This window comes from Ambystoma mexicanum, chromosome 3q, assembly GCF_040938575.1.
Source record: "Ambystoma mexicanum isolate Mex_15411 chromosome 3q, UKY_AmexF1_1, whole genome shotgun sequence".
NCBI classification, from domain to species: Eukaryota; Metazoa; Chordata; class Amphibia; order Caudata; family Ambystomatidae; genus Ambystoma; species Ambystoma mexicanum.
The window spans coordinates 67,152,913-67,172,563 of NC_090926.1; the positions used below are offsets into that span (position 1 = coordinate 67,152,913).

The 19,651-nt window shown below is 41.7% G+C and overlaps 1 protein-coding gene across 3 annotated transcripts in view; it reads right to left on the bottom strand.

Moving 5' to 3' along the window:
- The window catches only part of LOC138582139 (zinc finger protein 549-like), a 187,419-nt gene that overhangs the window by 127,889 nt on the left and 39,879 nt on the right, over positions 1–19,651 (bottom strand). For 2 of the 3 annotated variants that reach the window (XM_069653155.1, XM_069653152.1), the window contains exon 2: positions 5,701–5,821. In XM_069653155.1, coding sequence (XP_069509256.1) covers positions 5,701–5,821 — 121 coding nt within the window. Of the gene's footprint in view, positions 1–5,700; positions 5,822–19,651 lie in introns of those variants that run through there. The other variant, XM_069653154.1, reaches the window with a different exon arrangement.

The window sequence follows — 19,651 nt, forward strand, 5'->3', positions numbered from 1 at the left end:
TGGGGAAGCCGGAGTGTACAGAGGGCAACAAACTCAACCGAGAAAAAGATGGAAGAAGCGCAACTGCACATCATACAAGGCAAAACACCTTCCTGCCAGGTGTTCCCGAAATTAGCATGAAAATGTACACGGGGCCGAAAACTACTACTCCAACAATGCACTTTTCAGAAGCACAGAGAAAAACTCCAAAAGACCGCAAATGCAAAATGCACAGAGGGGTACACCTGCCTTACCTTCGGGGGAAGAAGAAGAAATGCAGAACGGGAGGGACATCGGGCGGGGTGGCGTGTTGGAACAAGTATCAAACAGGGAAGGGAGGGAGCGAAAATGCCAGGAGACAAAGTCAAGAAAAGGGAGGGGTGGTCTCCAAAGTTCAAGGAAAGATTGAATGCACCTGAAGATGGGAGGGGAGGAGGGGAAAGCCTTGTTAAGAACGCATGCCTGGACTCAAAGGTGCTCTCTATTTTCCCGGTTTGCAGGAACAGCTCGAGAGTGGTGAGGATTGGAAGGAGGAAACTGCCGGATTGCACTGGGCTTAGTAGGACTACGGGCAGCAGTCATCCAAGGAGTCTGTATGCTCGACCAAAGGAAGAGGAGCACCGGAAGGCATTAAGGGGAAGAAATACTTGAATTTTGCCTGCGAGCTGCCTGAGCGGGCATTTATTTTCTTTTTTTGAAGTACAGACATTTACTTTCACTGCAAGGCGAAAGGCGGTGTGTTACAAGCACCAACTGTGGGTGACTATCTGAGAAGTGGAGCTGTCGCCTTGAACAGAGTTTGATTTATGCATTACTAAGTGGTCACGCAGAACAGACACTGAGAGGCAGGTCGTGCACAAATGGACATTTTGAGTGTTCTTTTTTCTTGTTTTTCCATTACTACCATGCCGATGCACGTCTTCTGATTTATGGTAGCTTGGAAGCCGTGACCTCCGTGAAAGGGGAAAGTAGTTTATTTTCCCATTTATTTATTTTATTGCTGGCTGTGTCGAACCCCTCATTTACTGCTGATTGCCTCAATAAAAAAGGATTTAATTGTACCAATTGAGTCACGACTTCTGCCTGCTGATAAACAGGGTCTCATATCCTAAACAAGTTCTTTGCTATATCAGGACCTTCGGTAGTTAGATCTCCTACTCCCGATGACCTGATATATTCAATATAACAGAATAAAAGTTCCTTCCTTTTGGCACATAGGGTGAGGGTTTTCTCGGTTGCATCCACTTGCTTGGGGGGGAGATGGCGTCTCACCCGTGGATCTCCAACTTCCTGGCTCAAACTCTTCTCAAATGTTTGCCTCCCTCTGTTGGGTTCACTACAGCTTGTCAAAGAACACTTTTCACCTTTGGCATTCACAAATCTTAAAGTCCTTCTCAACTTCACTTTGTACATGCCACTGCCGGGTCCACCTTTGTTAACACACTGTTCATCAAGACTTTTGGGCTTCGCCCCTTTACATCGGCATCCCTCCGTCAGGTTCACTCTTGCCAACTTTTATCAATCATTCAATTTCTTCTACTTTCTTATGAGCCGGGATTCGCTGCCCTTATCTTTTCAACTCCTGCCGGTGAAAGACTTTCGACTGTACAGAGGATTTTGCTAGACCCCTGTATGAGCACTTTGACCCCTTTCTCGTCCCATTTCCAAGGTCTTCTTGTAACAGTAGTTTCAACAATAGGGTAATCAGCCAGAGTTTCTCGAGTGAGCTCACACGTGGTGCGGACTCCTCTACTGCTGGTTTTCCACTCTGGTAATAATAGTTCTTTATACTTTTCTTCAATTAGCCACTTGCTACTTTTGTTCAGCACAGTTTGGTTTCTTATCGGCTCTACCTTCGACTCACTGGCTGTGATGAATCTCTTGGCTTCTCTTGTCTCTGGGGTCAAGGCTGGTACCAAGGTGGCCAGCGTCTATCCCTGGCTTTGTTATTAGCAGAGATGGGCCCTGTGTACCATTGACATCTGCTGCAACACATGCTGGCTATTGTTTGCGGTCTTACTATTCCTTCCACAGAGGCTTTGCGGGCTTGGGTCGGAAAGGGCAAGGTTGATTCTCTCCTTGTCACCCTTTCCGTTCTCACCACCTTTCTCGTCCTCTTGAACAGCTGTACTTTGTTAGCTGAGTCATTGTGCGGTCTGCCTTGCTCATACTGTGCTCTCGTGCTCCACCTTTTATCCCTGTGGGGAAGGAAAAGGGCTGTCAGGTGTGGGTGATTATGGTCAATTGCCTGACTTTGCTTAACCCTTGTATTGGGACATGTCTGGTAAATGGCTCCGGTGTTAGTCCGTTGTCTTTCGTGGTGTGCGAAAGTGTTTGTGTGAAGAAAGGAGGGGGGGCAGTGTTTTGGATTATCCTATGTGGTAGGATGGGGAAAAGGTGTTGGAAGAAGGGGGATACATCCTACTTCCACTCCCAGAAGACCCCTCATCCAGGTGATCGCCCCTCACTGGTCTACCCCCAGGAACTGGATCCAATAGTGATGGCCATGTCCTGGCCACCTGGATGACAGATCCCCAGGGACCAGTTAGGGAGACACCTTCAGGTTTCTCACACCTGCCAGTACCAAATCTCAGAAACAGCTGTGGTACACTACTCTTCAGAACCTCAATGAGTGAGGACACAGGACATAAAGAATGCCACTCTTCAGTGTCAAAGCTGAAATTGGTTTGCACCCATTATCAAAAATGAGGCACACCTAGAGAACATTTGATAATACACTGATGAATACATCTTGTAACAATCCTGGAAAAAACAATGCACTGATACCATAAGTGTATTTATTTGACCTAATGGTAAACTATCAATTACAATCAACAATTATCTAACTGCGCCACATGTCCATGGGATTTTCCAGATCCCAAGAATAGATTTAAAATTGGTCTTTATTGATTACTATATTGTCAAACGTAATGTCAAACATATATATCCATAATATTTTTTGTAACTTAATTTATTCACATAAAAAAACAGCCCCTAATGCTACCTGGGGCCAACACGTGTTTTACACGATCGTGGATAAAGTGTAGTCCATATAGTGTGCTTCTTCAGGACCTTAGTTTGATTCTGAGTGATGTATAGATATACTTATCTTTGCCTTCATTTAACGTTTATGATGTGTCTTTCAATTTGTGTGACCACAATAAACTTATCTCAACAGTTCAAATTATTAATTAAACATATGATTTTCTTCACTGTTTTAAGTAGCTCCCTATCAATTTAAAAAATCATCATTGAGTGTTGCATGAATTACAATTTTGTGTCAGGGCAGATCCAATGGACATGTGGCTCAGACACATAATTATTGATTCTCCTAAGCTATTTACCATGAAGTCCAAATCATACATTTATGATATCAGAACATTGGTTATTCTCAGGATTTGTAGCTATTGATTTCGAATGCATTATATCAGGTGTGCGCAGGACATTCCAAAGCAAGAGTTTGGAGATTCATAGTAATACATTTTGCAGTTGTGAATTTGTATTTAAGCCAGTAAGCATAGCGATTGTAGTCAAATCCTTATATATACCTTGCAATGCATAGAGGATGCACAACAGATGTACTTACCTTTGATTTAATGGTATAGTTTGCACTATGGTGCAAGGTGACATTCTTAAGCTTAATTTGGCGATTACATCACTACAGGTACTTTTATGGATAAGGGTGCCAAGGAGTTGGAAACATTCTATTTGGAAAGACCTCAGACTGGTTCCCGTATTGGAATTTGTAACATGTTTAGACTATGTGGACTTACTGTAAATGTAAAACAACACATCCTGCTTTTAAACTGTGCCTTTTTAAATCTTACATTTCAAGCTTGCTCACGAATGTTCATTCAATGTTCATTCAAACTTACCGGGTACCACTTTGAGATTCTTTGAGTCTAATTTTCCAAACACAATACACTCAACAATGTAGTGTGAGCACGTCCCAAAATGTGCACTCACCACTACCCACTGGCTAGAGATAATGAACTCTTGGCGAGTAAGAAATAGTATGCTCTGTGTATTGGGAGAGATGAGTGAGCACATTACTTTGTGTATGTGTGTAGTAGCTCACAGCTTTAAATATTCACGCGTGGTCTGGGTAATATCTGCCTCCTTAACTTATCATTCCTAATACTTCTAGAACTCTCAACTATTTTCAATGAGGACCATTACATGTCTTTTCTCCTCTGAGCTGTATTGCAGTGGAGAAAAATGTCCGTCCCAGGACTGCATTTCATGCATAACCGTCCTGCGTATACCCTTTTATGTGAAAACAAATGCTTTTTTGTTACTCATTTCACTCTCTCTGTGATCATCATCTATAGAAGAAGGCTGGCAGACTTTGTAAGCAAATGTGTTGTACCATCTCAGCAGATTATTTTCAGTTAGTGCAATAAAAGGTACCTTTATTTGATTTTGTGGGAATTTAAAACTGGACAAACAGCATTATACATTTCCTTGGACATTACAATGGATACTCTTTATCCAACAAAATGCATTGCCATTTTTCAGTAAACATTGAGATCAATTATGAGGCATACCATAATAATCAATAAACATTGGTTACTGTCAAGCAACAACAAATAACTAGACCAAGCAAGCACAATCAGACTGCAGATGGAGGTAAATTATCAAGATCTACAAAATATGTCTGTGGGAGGGCATATTGATGATCAATAACATTATTAATATGATGATATTAATCATGTAATGGGTCTTGTAAACTGTGGTTTCTGCAGGTTTTGGGTGGCCTCTTGGCAATGGATCCAGGATGAAGAGGGGTGGGAAAGATACATATATTTATGCCCAAAGAAGGTCACCCGGCTACACCCACCCAACCATCGACACAGAGGCTGCAAATAATTCAAAGATCAACTTTGCAGACCATGTTTAAACGTAGTGAAGTTGGACCACATAACATCTACCCTGTATACTCTTCTTTGTCTTCTGGTGAAACAGAGAATGAAGCTGAATATCCTCTACATAATGTTCAAGGCGTACTCAGGTAGTGGCCTGAACTACCTTAAAAAGATGGCTAGATTCTTCACTGAGACTAAAGTTCTTTATCAAAAGGCAAACAACAGTCTTCCTCTCCTAAGCTTTCCTCTTGGAAGCAGCTTCCCGCTACTGCCTGAGCTTCCACTCAGTGGGGTTTATATCCCTGAGCTACAAAACACTAGGTTCCTTTCACAATTGTCACAGACCAAGAAGACAAATAGGAAATACACTTGGAACCCCACACTGAGAACCCTACCAAAATTTAACTCAGACATTGGGGAATGGTGCACACTTCAAAAAACAAGCCGATTCCTTCTTCGCCTGGCGGATGACATAAACAATAATCTAATGTCAGAGAGCATGCTCAATAGATGAACTTAACAGCTTCCAACAAGAAGGATTGGATTCTTCCAACAGCGGCATGAAAAGGCCACCAGGCCACATGTGTGTGACATACACAACTCATACATAATGAAACAGATTTAAAATAATTGCAACAGATTACATATCTAAAATACACAAAAGACGGTATCAATAAAACATAAATCTCATCCCATCATGTAGAAACAGATAATTTTATCTAATGGATAAAAAAGAAACTAGCCATAACATAGTGTGGATATGGGTCAGTAAACGAAAGAAACAATCCATAAGTACATTCTAAAAAATTGAGGGGAACAAAGGATGTGTAGATAAATGTAGATACCATAACTTTACCTAGCGAGATCAAAGCTTGGTGGATTTCCTTCATCACATTCCTGTACAGTTCCTTCTGCCACTCGTGTAAAAGCTTCCACTCCTCTTCGGGGAAATAGGCAGCAACATCATAGAATGAAACCTGTGGCATGAACAGAAAGAACCCCTTACATTAACTTTTCAGAAACCTTCTTGATTAAACATAATTGTAACCTAGTGGGAAAGGTTCCTAAGGGAATGATGCCAATATAAAACTCAGAGGCAGTAAACAGTAGTGTTCATCGCATTTCAATGAAATAATTCTTGATTTAAGCATTTACACAACCTGTTATTATTACATTATGATAAAGCGGGACCATGGCACAGGATTGTAGAGTGGAAGAGACATGAAGCAGACCCTCATTTGGGGCCATGTGGAGGGAACAAACAGAAACATGCTGGTTGTGGCTTGGCTATGGCAGGCAGGATCCTTGTCTAAGGGAAATTCCTCAGCGCAGTCAACAGTTCTGCTGTTGACAGGTAAGCACAACCTCCAACCTCTATTTCTTTAGTTGCTCATGAACTTATCTCAGTTACATTGTGAACTAAGGTTTCAATAAGTACCAGACAAATGAGCTGTCGATCACATACATAGATGCACAATTTCCTTTCACAACCAGCATGACATTGTTGCATTATATCAGAAACCTTACATTCATTAGCAGTTTTAATTTGCATAGAGCAGCTTCTTGTCCCAGTTCACAGAGGTAGGATAATACCCAAGAAAATCAGTGTGTTAATGTTTGGGGGCAGGGTGGGTGGTTAATGTTCACAGAAATGTAGGATCTATCTGGCTAAACAAGACGGTATAACCCCAAATAATTGAATTCAAAAATGTAGCAGTGGAAAAGACCAGGTTCTTTTGGCAGAATATTTGCGAAATCTTCGCACATTTTTATAAAAAAAATGGATGGGGGGTGGGGTAAGTGTATAACTTAAGGTAGGGGGAAGTTGGGAGATTGTGGGGGAATACCCCGCATTATGTTTTTTAAAAAAGTGCAAACAGCCAAAAATAATTATGGTAATTCGACCCAAAAAACTCTGTTTTCCCCCTCAAAGTTTTTCGAATTTTTCACAGACATACAAGCAAGACACTAGATTTAAGTGTGTGTGGTGCTGCACTGATGGTTGGGCTCATGCATAAGGACGAGAGAGGGTGAGAAATAGAGAAGGGAATTGAGAGGTAAGTGGGTGACGGAGAAGAAGAGTTTTTGCTTGGTTTTATTATTAAACCCTAACATTGGAATTCAATGTTTATAGTTTGTAACTTTTTTATAGGTAGTAAAGTTAAACTTTAAAAAAAAAATCCCTGAAATGTTTGTATCCAGCTTATAAACAATGACAATTCAATTGATACAATAATAATACTGTTGGAACCTCTTTCATAGCAATTCAGGAGATGGCTTAAACCCACGTGTCAGCAAATAGAACACGTATAATTTCATCAAATGCCCTGCACATGAGCAGAAATGGAAAAATGCACTATTTAAATATATTTTGAGCGGAGAACCCTTCTTTACTGAGTTAATGTAGCTATATCATTTTCGCATGCGATCCAAGTAAGCAAGATATAAACTACTTTGCCATGGGACATTGGACAGCCATCATTAATTGTGAAATAAAACAATCATGATTGTGATTTGTTTTCCCATGTGAGCATTAGTACGATCATTAGAAATTCACTGAATTTAATTCAAAAGATTGCACATTTAATGTTCATAGGCAATAATGTAATTTATTTTGCCTTGCAGTGCATTGCTATCCATAGGCAAATAATGAAATGCCATTTTCTCCATCAACAAGCTGTTGCCCTGATGAAATGTCAAAAGAAACGTAAGAACATTAAACATATGAAGGTCAGTTCTGTCAGAAAAATATATGTAATTCATTTACCTTTGATATATTTTAATGAATGTTTTATACATGTTGAAAATAGATGAATTTAACAATTAAATTGTAATGTGTAGAGAATGGCTAAGACTAAGGCCCTCATTACGAGTTTACCGGTATCCCGTCAGTAATTCTGGTGGGATACCAGCAAACTGACCTACTGTTTCCGCTGCCTGATATCATGGAATTACTGAGATATTACAGGTGGCTTAAAAGGCAGTTAATCCCCATTCCATGGAGTCCAATTGAACTCCATGGAGGGGATTGCCGGTATTTCCAGCACCGGTAATACCAGTGCCAGAAATACCAGCTTTTTTGCCAACAGGAGCATGATTTACTTCCAGCTCTTGGCTGGAGGCAAATCAGGGAACTCCCACTGGCAAACCTGTAGTTTGCCGGTGAGGGAAAATGGTTGGTCACCGGATCAGGCCTGTGGTCTAACACGTTGCACGCACTACGCTCGATTGACTTGGAAGTGAGCCTTCCTTCCCTGTATTTTATTCACAGCGTAGGTGCACGTGGCACTGGCATGCTTATGGGCGAGACAGCGGGGAGCACAGTACATCACGGTACGACTGGTAGACACTGGGACTGAGTATGCAGAAATACTGAGGTTTTGAATTACTAGTGCTAGTAGGACACCACATGTTCACAGGTATGACACATATGTTTGTTCTATTTGTATGTTGAGATGAATTAATGGAGACATGAACCCTATCCATTGCAGGTGCATTGTCCTGAAGAGGTCTGGTCCCTGCGTTGCTGGAGACCATTTGTAGCCTGAAACCCGACAGTCTATTTCAAACTTGGGACTCTTCATGTATCACACCAGCAGGTTCTGTTCATCACCTTGAAATTGATAATAGGCACAGGCTGCTGGGACAAAGTCAATGATGTTTGGAATTGTTATGGCACACATGGGTAGTGCTTGTAACCATTAGTCTCATTACATTTATTGATGCTTGTTTTATATTTATTCTTGGATGTATGAGTACGGAAGGAGTGCATGAGATGTGATTGTTGCAGGAGAGAAACAGTTTTGTCACAAGGTCTGTTTAATATTGACAATCGTTTTCTCATTTAAATATGAATAAATTAATAGATCCGTTACAAACATGTGCTCCTAAACTGTCCGGTCTTAATTTGGGCAGGGGTTGAAATGATGTGAATTGTAGAATGGAGGATTTGCCTTTTGTGAGGTCACGGTATTACAGCCACTTTTACCAGAATTTTTCCTGAACCGGAAAACTAGTAATGAGGGCCAAAATGTTTTTGTAATGCATTCTTTAAAAATAAAATAACGAAGGTATTATTTTAATTACGTATGGTGTGCTGACTTCTATCCTAAAATACAAGTGCAACCTTTTATGTGATAATAATATGTATGGAGCAGAATGTTGCACATTTTAGCCAGTGCCCTCTCTTTGTGTAAAGCTTAGTAGAGGATGCAGTACTGCACCTCCAGCCACTTTGGTTGCGAGGGAATAATAAACAGCACATCACACCATTTGAAATCCTTCAGCAATATTGGGAACCTTTACACCTGTGTGCACTGCTAGGGCAATTGAGTTAATTGGAACACATGTGCAGCACTACTTTCCCTTTTAAGAGTACAAGGGATTTATACACACATCTTCCCTTTCTGAGTAGGAGAAAGGAGAGGCAGCTGTCTCAGATCCAGCGTGGAATGTGTGCCACACTATGAACTGGGACAGATAACAGTGCCATTTTGCATTTACAAAAGTATTTGATGGAGCTAGTGTTAGCCAGTATCTGCTCCACCTTTGGTGTCAAATCATTGTAAAGGTATATATTACCAATGAATATCTGCCACTGTATTTTGGCCGACATACCTTTACATTTAATAATTCAAGTTTATAGGCAATACTGTAATTTCGTTATCCTTGCAGTGCATTGCTATACATAGGCAAATGATGAAACACCACTTTCTCCATCAACAGGATGTTGCCCCTGGAACTGTTAAAAGAAATTAAAGAACATGAAAGCTATGTCATCAGTTCTGGCATATTTATAATGACTGGAGAAACATACACGTAATTAGTTCTGTCTTATTTATAATGACTGGAGAAACATATGTAATTTGTTTACCTTTGATACATTTAAAGAATATATACATATATGTACATGTTGCAAATAGATGACTAACAATTAAATTGTAATATGAAGAGAATGGCAATGAAAACATGTTTTTGCAACACGCTCTTTGAAAAATAAAATAATGAATGTATTAATATAGTTATATTGTGTGTGCTGAGGTCTATCCCAAAGTGAATGTGCAATGTTTTCTGTGATTATAGAGCCGTGCACATTTTAACCGGTTCACACTCTTTGTGTAATGCCCTGGACTGCCATTAAAGCGACATCCACACGGATGCACTAAACACAATATATAGCTACTAGTGACAGATCTCACATTGAAATGTTTCTTTTCCCACATTTCACTGCAATCTGATAGTAATACTTTGAAAGTACCATACAGGATCAACCCATTTCGCAGTAAATGATGCTATTGAACAATGAGTTTTATACAACACCAGTGTCTTGGACTCATATCCTCAACATTCCCAGGCGCCAACACATATCCGACACCAGACGCAATATTCGCTGGCTCTCAGTCCCAGACCGTATCTCCCTGAAAACCATGGCTCTTACCCACATATGCCTTCATAACCAAGCTCCCTGCTACCTGGCCAACCGATTTGCCCTCCACAACTCCATTAGACCCCGCAGAATGGCTCATTTAAACTGCCTTGAGGTTCCACGTTTCAATCTCCAAAGATCAGGTGGAATTAGCTTCCCTATCTTGGCAGCTAAACTCTGGAACACGCTTCCTAATGAGCTTAGAGCAGAACCCTCATTCCCGAGATTCAAACACCTTACGAAAACCTGGCTGGCCGCCCAGGACATTTAGCTCTGGGTTCTCTGCTTAATTTGTACATGTATATATAATCTGCTTGTCCTCTCATTGCTATTATTAAACCTGTAAATTCTGTATTATACTTCTAAACTTTGTAATTATGGTGCTGTCTGTTTTTCCTATGTTGTAACTAAGTGATGCGCCCGGTTGCCCCTGGGCCTGGTGCACTATACAAATAAATAAAATACAAAATATAAATATGCTCCACAACAGTGAATGTATATATATATTACACAGCCACGAATGTGGCTGTGTAGTTATGGTTAAGTTGCTGTTTCCATAGGAAGAGCACTTTTTGGGCGGCTTATAATTCCACTACCCCTGGACGAATCCTCACCAAACATTGCAAATAAAGTATGTGGCCCACTCTGAATTTATTTTGCAAAGTTTGGTGAGGTTTGGTCCAGGGGGGGAAAAGTTATAGGGGGATCCCAAAACGTCTTTTTTTCCCATGGACTGAATGGGGGAAAAAACTTTGCGCACGCCTACAGCCAAAACCGCTGGACGGATTTCCACCAAATTTGCGGCAGCAGCTTGGTCACGAAAGCGTGCTTTTGTAAATTTGGTGACAATCCGTCCAGTAGTTTTATTTAAAACGACCAAAACGTATGTCTCAAAAAATTAGTGATATCTTTGTCCGCTCCGCTGTCACACTTCCCTGTTCGCTCCACAAACAAGATAACGATTTGCTAATCGGCAGCGTCATGTCCGCGGACATGTGACGTGTTCACTAATTGGACAGTGAAGAGCGTGAATTGCGTCAGACTGTTCCAATGAGCCCGCCATCTTTCATCCGTGTTTTGGTGTCTGCGGACATCACCGCTAAAACATATCAAAAAACTAAACATTGCACTAGTTAAACTTAGCAAATACTGTCTCGGAAGGTGAGGGTAGCTGAGGCTGGGATGGGATGTGGCAGCAGGAAGAAAAAAAGTGGTGTTTTTGTGTCACGAAAGTCATACAGTAAATTTGAAGTTGTTGCTGAATATAATGTCTGTAAAGTACAGGCGAAGTACTACTGTGTCTGTGTTACAATGTATTTAAAATAATATTGCAGTCAATCTGGCGCCCTAGAGTTTGAAATCTGAGGCAGCTACCTGCAGTGTTTGATGGAAACAGCGGGTCTGCAAGTGTATGGGAGTACCAGTTCTCATGAATGCGTTCAGCGATGTTAAAGCAAAGTGAGAACATATTTGGATTCTGCGTGAAGGTCACTAGCTTTGCTTTTTTGGTTGCGAGCTCAGGAGGCCCACGTATGGGACTGAACATATAACGGTCAATTGTTTTTTGACCTTGAGCGAAAGGGAATATTCAGTAAGAATGCAGGGAGTGGAAGTTTGCAATAAGGAAAATTTGATAAGGTTATGCATACCAAACGTTTGTAAGACACATGTAATATCAGTTCATGAAGATTCTTTGGTGCAAGCACATTGCTGTCTGAGTTTCACGAAGAGAATGGAGACGGTCAATATCATGTAAGTTTGCTTTTGACGACTCTACGCCGGAACGACATTTAATTTTTTATTACCTAAACGTTCATTTTGTCAATGTAACTGAAGTACTATTTTTTTGTGTAGTTGTCATTTTTTTGTAGTTATGGGCAGTGTACAATCTCGCCGTTTGTAGACTATCACTAGATTTACCCATGTTCAACACTAATATGTCTTTAAAATGTCATGTATGACCACATCGATTTGCGTATCAGTTTCCATGTTCTTTTTGTCTTGTTTAAAATTGTTTGCTGTGTGTAGTAATCGTTAGTTTAAACTGTATGCCAAATTAACAAACCAATAGATGTATTGTAATAAAGGGTGGTATTGACACATATTTTCTGTTATGTTTTCCAAACAGTTACATGCTGCCTTACTGCGATTGCCAAGGATTCCAGATGCCAAGTGATGGATTTTTTGCACGGCAGATGCACGTACTCGTGAACGGCTACATCACCGTGACTATTTTGTGGGACGATCGCGCAGGACCCACGTGTCCGTACACTGCACTGGCGCTTAGGAGTAACATAACATCTTTTATGGTGGTCTAGGCCCAAGTTCATGCCGACGCCCTGGAATTCACTGTGCGCCCGAAGCAGTTCCTTTATCGAAAACGAATACTTTGTGTATGGGAAAAGAACAACGTGTGCCTTACGATTAACATTTTCGATCACGAGCGCAGATACAATTTTGCAATTTGCTTGCATATGGGAACAGTCTGATGTTCTCTGACACTTTATTGTGAAATAAAAGTACTTTTCAAATTGCAAAGTGTTATGTTACTGTTTTCTTTTAAAAAAACGGTTTACTATTTCAAATTGTAATGTGCTTTGTTGTACGTCAATGTGTGTTCATTTTCAGGTTCTGCGTCAGGGCACGTAGGTGCTTATGGGCGCATTTGGCTACGCTGGAGAGGAACGGCATCGAGAAAGGGTTGAATATCACTAGGGTTGGTTATGTGAGGGTCACGGGCAGGCCATATGATTTAGTGACGTCAGGGCGATTTATCTTAGCCAGATGCAGCAACGGACAAGATTAAAACAAGATGGACACGCTCTGCTGTCACATTTTGTGTGTTTCTAAAAGAGGTAAAATGAGGTAAGGTACACTGAAAATGTTTGCGCTAGATCAACGTTTGTAAAAAAAATACATAGTCGAACCCTCGGGATAACAATATCTTCTGACTGTTCCACTTGTGAAACTTATGACCCTGATGTCCTGGGTGTTAGTCTTAGCAGTGCACGATGGTGGCACGAGTTATGGTTGCTTGGCTTACCATAACTGGCGAATTGCAGGGGTTTTTCGATTTTACTTGGAACCATAACGTGCTGTTAACAAAGTTTTATTTTACTGATATGATATATATGTTGCTAGTTTTGCTATAACCACAAACAAGGCTTCATACCTTGCATGTGGGCAAGATGTTGTGCCTCTCTGAATGCATTTCTGTTATTCATAAACAGTAATGATATTTGGAGACTAAATTGTAGAAACGGAAAACAGTTAACAATTTACAGAGAAGCAATAAAAAAGCAAATGTATTCACCTAGCAAAGTGAACTTGAAACACATCTGCAGCCCATCAGCAAAATGTAAATCATGTTAATGTGACACTTACTCAGATAAGAAAATGTGAATGCTAGCAATGCAGCTTAGCATCTTCTTCAGAATCTTTCACTCGCAAAATCTGAGTGACAGCATGAATGAGCCAAAAGCACATGTTGGTCATGTTTTGTGACATGTGCCACCAATGCCTGCATGCCATGATTGTGGGGAGGGTGAGGAAATGGTCAAATCACTATACGTAGTAGAGGGAATATGCTGATCTTTTGAATGTACATCTAAAACCAGCAACTTATCTTGCACTCTGCCCTAGTCATAAACTCTGCAGATTCCTGATGATATCACAGTTTAACTTATTACAATCCATAATGAATTTGGTCGCCCACAAGGCAATGCAGAAAGGAAACAGGAAATGCCGTGGATGTGGCTCTCTTACAGTTTTGGAAATCATGCATAATTTACTTTCTTTATGCCCTACTTTCATACCTCATTATTTGATGCTGCATGGAAGATATGTATCCAATTACTCCCAAATCATGGCAGGTTAACTTTGGCATATTGCCTTTCGGGTAATTCATTTTCATTGACTAATACTCTTCACACTTGTTGAAATTAATTATGAAAAGGTTACATTAATTGATGAAAAATAGATTTTCAAGTTCATGATTATATATTATAACTGTGAATTCATATACGCTAGTGTATGTATATGCGTAATTATTAGTTTAATTCATGATGATAATTATGATGCATTATTTATATAGTGCGTTCGCCAAAGCACTTTACAGAGAACTGTGAGAAACCTGAGGGCATTCTCATTCCTACTCCACTGAGATGCTCGGCGCAGGTGGCTAGGGAGAGGCCATCGCTATTGAATCCTGACTCCCAGAGCGAAGAATTGAGAGAGGATCACCTGGGTGGAGGGTCTTTGAGGATTGGGAGTGGGGTGCCCCTAGGCGAGACATGGTATCCCCCTTTCCCCTGTTGACAATCAACCTAACCCTCCCCAAACTTCATGGGCTACTATAATTTTCCACATGTACTACTTGACAGTACTGGGATGAAGAAGACACCACTAAGAGCAGTGACGATTACACCTTTTCACCACTTTGCTACTGGTACAAGGAAGATACCTACTAAGAGTTGTGATGGTCAGGTTTGTCCCTTTAATTGTGATCAGGCAAGGCTAATTGGATGTCCACGTCTGCAGCCTGTCAAGGGGCTGCAGATGTATAAATGGAGGTCAGCCAGACAGAGAAAGGAAGAAGGAGAAGAAGCAGCCGTGGTGGGACTGGAGCCGCTTGAGCCAAAATGCCGGCAACAAACCCTGTGGACTAAGGGGACACGATGTAGGTGGGCCATGTGATTTCCCCAAGCCTGGGAGCCTTCCCAACTCCATAGTGAGCTCCTGGTGTGCAGAGAGAGGCACAAAGCAGGCGAGATGGGCTCATGCCGGTAAAGCACAGAAGACCAATGAGTGTCAGCAGGGCAGAGAGGCTGCGGGGAGCTCCAACAGGACTGCGAGGGAATACAGGTTTGTAATACCCAGAAACCAAAAAGGTGGGGTTTGCCTAATCTTCCAGGGGTACTCAGGCATTACTGTAAACATCAACAGCTAAGTGTACCTCTGAGGAATTATGTATGTAGCTACTCAAACTATATCTACCGGACTAGTCTTAAATATGGACTGTCCTGATTCCATGCTGGGTCTTCAGGTCGGTAGATCCCAGACAGTTCCACGCATCTGCACTCTACATACCCTTGTGAATCTGAACCCAAAAAAATGATGGGTGTGGGTTGTAGTCTAGAACCTAAACAGAAAAGTGCTGTATGTCAAAGGCTCAGAAATTAAAGAGTGGGTATTGGTACAAAGAGATCCAGTAGGGACAAGTAAATGCTCTGTGCCCAGACTCTGATCTGTAAAATTGAAATGATTTTATTGTTCATGTGTACTCGTCTCAGATAGAGAAAAAGCTACCAAATGGAAACATGAAAGATGAAATAATCAATACAATAATTTAAGGACAACAACCAACATATGAAAACATAAAAGAAACAATAATAACACAATGTGTTAATAACCCATAGAAAGAAAGGCAGGATTATAACAAGAAAAAACTGTGAAATCTGGTAAAAAACAAACTCAAAGACATGGTATTGTGGGATGTTTTAACCCACTCTGCTCTGGCCTGCAGCATCCCTGTGTGCTGGTGGCACCAGAATCATCAAAATGGCTGCGAAATCCCCATGCGCGCCAAAACCTAAGGAAATTGCGCTCTACCAAGCACAAAAAGATTGCTGCCAAACCTACCATGCATGTTGTCAGTGGTGGAATGGAGACCGCACTTCTGAAACATGTCATTGGGCTGCCCAACATGTAAAAATGGAGCACAGATGAAAAGCAGTGCTTGCTGAAAGAAATCCGAAATCTTGCAGTTAAATCTTTCCTTGGTTGCTGAAAATACGAAATGCTGGTCCTAAACACCCGCAAACATCCAATCTTCTTGCGGGGTGCCACATTTTACCCAAGTTAAGAAAGCATTGTGGAATTGCAATATTCTGGAAACCTGAATTGGTCACAAAAACATCTACAGCCAGTTTGCCTGCCTGTGAAAGCTGTCAAACTCTGAGCGCAGTACCAGCGGCTGCCTGTAGAACTATTTCAAAAGCCTGTTTGAAAACTGTAAACCTGTACCATTAAGATCTAATGTCTAAAATCTAAGCGAACTGTTATCAAGAGTAACCTAGGTTGCAACCATTTAAACTTCATGGTTTAGGGCCTGGAATCATTGTTCTAGATGTTTGTTTTAAAATTGCAAGTTTATTTTCAACAAAGAAAAATGTAACAAAGTGACTTTTAAAGTAAGCCTGATTCACGCCAAAACTACAAATAACTTCCCCCACTGGGCAAGGCACCTCCCTTCTGCTGCTCTCTGGGCCAGAAACTCACATTCATGTGTTGATTAAGAGGGGAGGGGCACTGGGGCTGCTCTGGGAAGAGCACAAGGGGCTCCCTCCCAGGCATGGAGATGCTAATATGGAAGGATTGTAAAGGATCTCTGCCAGAAGGAAGTGGGCGGAGATTGCTGCTGAAGCTGCAAGAGGGAAAAAGAGGCAGGGACAGACAATTTTGTTGATTCACAATATGATATGATATGGCATTTATAACGCGCCTATACAGAAGTGTGTCAAGGCGTGACGAGGCAAGGGAGGACAGACAACGATCCTACTAGGCCAGGTGTCATTCACATCGCGCAAGTGCATGGGAAGGGGGGAAAGGAAAAGTGGCGGGGGAAGCGAGAGGGGAAAGTGCAGTACATGGGAAAGTGGAATAAATAAGATAAATAAAACACATAAAACAGCCAGCTGGTGGCAAGTGCAAGGAAGTGCAGACATAAGTGCTGGAAGGGGGACTGCAGGGATACGGAAAAAACGGTCCCCAAGTGCAGGGGTTGCCAGGGAGGCAGTGCAGGTGGGCAGTTGACGGGGCCTGGGCCAGAGATCAGAAAAGGGTGGCCAGGTAACCAGTGCAATTTCAGTCAGGAATTCAGCAGGGGAGGGGAGGAGAGGAGAGAAAGCAGAAGCAAAGAGGAAGGTTTTGAGGTGTTTCTGGAACCGGAGATGGTTCTCCTTGAGTTTCCGGGAGGCAGGAAGGCTGTTCCAGAGAGAGGCCCCTGCCGAAGAAAGTGATCTGCCACCAACTTGTTGCTTGGACAAGCGACTGACCCTGAGGGAGTTGGAGGCAGATGAGCGAAGAGCTCGAGAAGGAAGATATTTAGGAAGAGAGAGTTGAAGGTATTGCGGCCCCAGACTCCAGAAGGCCTTCTGTACAATGTAGAGGGTTTTGAATTTAATCCTCACAGCCACTGGGAGCCAGTGCAGAGATTTCAGTCCTGGAGAGATACCATCCCTGGGCTTGAGGCCAAGGACAAGTCTCACAGTCCTGTTCTGGATAAGTTGCAGATGGCGGAGAGTGGAGGCAGGAAGATTTAGATAGAGGCTGTTACAGTAGTCCTGCTTGGAGAGGACCAGGGCTCTGGAGACAGTGAGCTTCTGGGGGAAGGAGAGGAAAGGAAGAATACCTCTAAGTAGGTGCAGCTGGTAGTGTGACTTCTTAGAGACGTCAGAGATGTGAGGGGAGAAGGAGAGTGCAGAGTCGAAGATGACCCCACAGTTTTTAGCCTTGCAGGTGGGAGTGGGAGGAGGGCCAAGAGAGGCCGGCCAGAGAGCGGGCATGGATTCACTTACCTTACTAAACAAAGATAAATAGAAAGAACTCCGGTTAGGTTAGCACCTGATGCCAAATGCAATCCATCCCTAAATATTATAACATACACTTAAGAGTTGTTGTTTTTTTCACAGAACTTCAACCTCAAAAGGGAAGCACTTACAAATATATAAAACACAGGTGCCAACCTTGAAGCTGTATTTCTGTGAGGTTCCAAGACATCTGAAATTCAAAACTGCAATGTTCAGCCATTGGGTCTGCATCACTGTTCTCATCTGAAGCTGTTCCTGGTATGGGCACCGTGGAAGAAGTGCCTGCCTTTTTATTCCTTGAAAGGCCCTCAAGGCACCAAACCATGAAGTAGCTCCTCCCACATGTTTCCCGCTCTTTTTTGAGCTTGCTTAGTGAAGATTTTGAAAGTATAGACAGATGGTTTTCTGTAATGGACAATTGACAAAAAGACGATTTCTAATAAGACAGATAATTTACTGTGGACAATTGTAAAAAATATATAAACCCTGGACTTCTGAACATAAATTTTTGCTGCACATTTTAAGAGGAGCCAGAACTCTGTGCGATGTTCTGGGACATAACTGTAGAAATTGTGGTTTTGTAGCAAATGTATTGATGTCAGAAGCATGAAACTTCACACACGTATGCCAATATACAATGCGCACATGTGTACCAATTTTGGACAAACTAGAGATTGTGTTTCGAACGAAAAGTGCAGAATTCTGTCAAATCCAGACCCAAGATCCTACAGAGAAGGGGATTGGAAGAGCATTTGCTCCACAAAAGATGTGATCTAGATATGTTATTGTTATAAAGTTTGTAAAATTGTAAATATGTATTATATGAAAAGTAGATTTCATGTTAAAAAATCAAGGGGAGGATTCTCTGCCTCATAAAACCACATCATCATGATGACACACAGTTTTCTCCTCAAATCAAGGGAGAGGGAAGATTCTAGCCTATAGCCGACCAAGGGGGCGCACTTAGGATAATTCAGCATACACTCCCCTTTATCAAATGCATAAATAGAGACAGCTGAGGGCTTAGACACACAGACATTCACCCACCAACTGATTGCTGGTGGAGCACTTTGCAAGAGAACTATCCATATTCCAGACTCCGGAAACTTGGCAAGCAGAAAGGCCCATTTCCATAGCTGAACCACTCTCAGCGAGGCCTTGAAAATTCCAGAAACCAGAATTTTCCCCAGACCTCTAAGGGGAACCAAAGAACAGCCTGGCTGTGCTGTACTGCTTTCCTACTAAGAATTATTGCCAGAATCCAAACACACAACCCAGTAGAGCCGTGCTGTAACCAGATAGCTGTGAACCAGAGCCATTGCAGATCCAGTCCAGTCCTACAATGCGGTGACCAGAGCGACCTTGCTGATTGCAGACCAAATCGCCTTGCTGTCCAGTCCGGTGTGCCCAGCAGAATTCCTGTCCAGAAATCTTGACTGACCTGAATCCCTGACGGTTCTGTCCGAACCTATAAAGTGTGTATCCTTAGTATAGGACTATCACTACCCTCTGTACTGTCCAAAGTCATCTCTATCCAAACCCATCCTCTATTATACTCAGAACTGCATCAAGGCATGAATTAGTTTTCAAAAATAGATTTACAGAGTTTGCTAATTACATTTTTCTTGATTAGCAAACAAACCCATTTGATTAGCAATTTTGTACTAATGTGTTTAATGGCACCAGAAGATACTTGTACCCAAGATATAAAATGAGCAATGATACAGATGTTTTGTACACAGCTGAAGTAGGACATTAGTGAGATAAGTCAGGCCTTGCAGATTCTTTCTGTA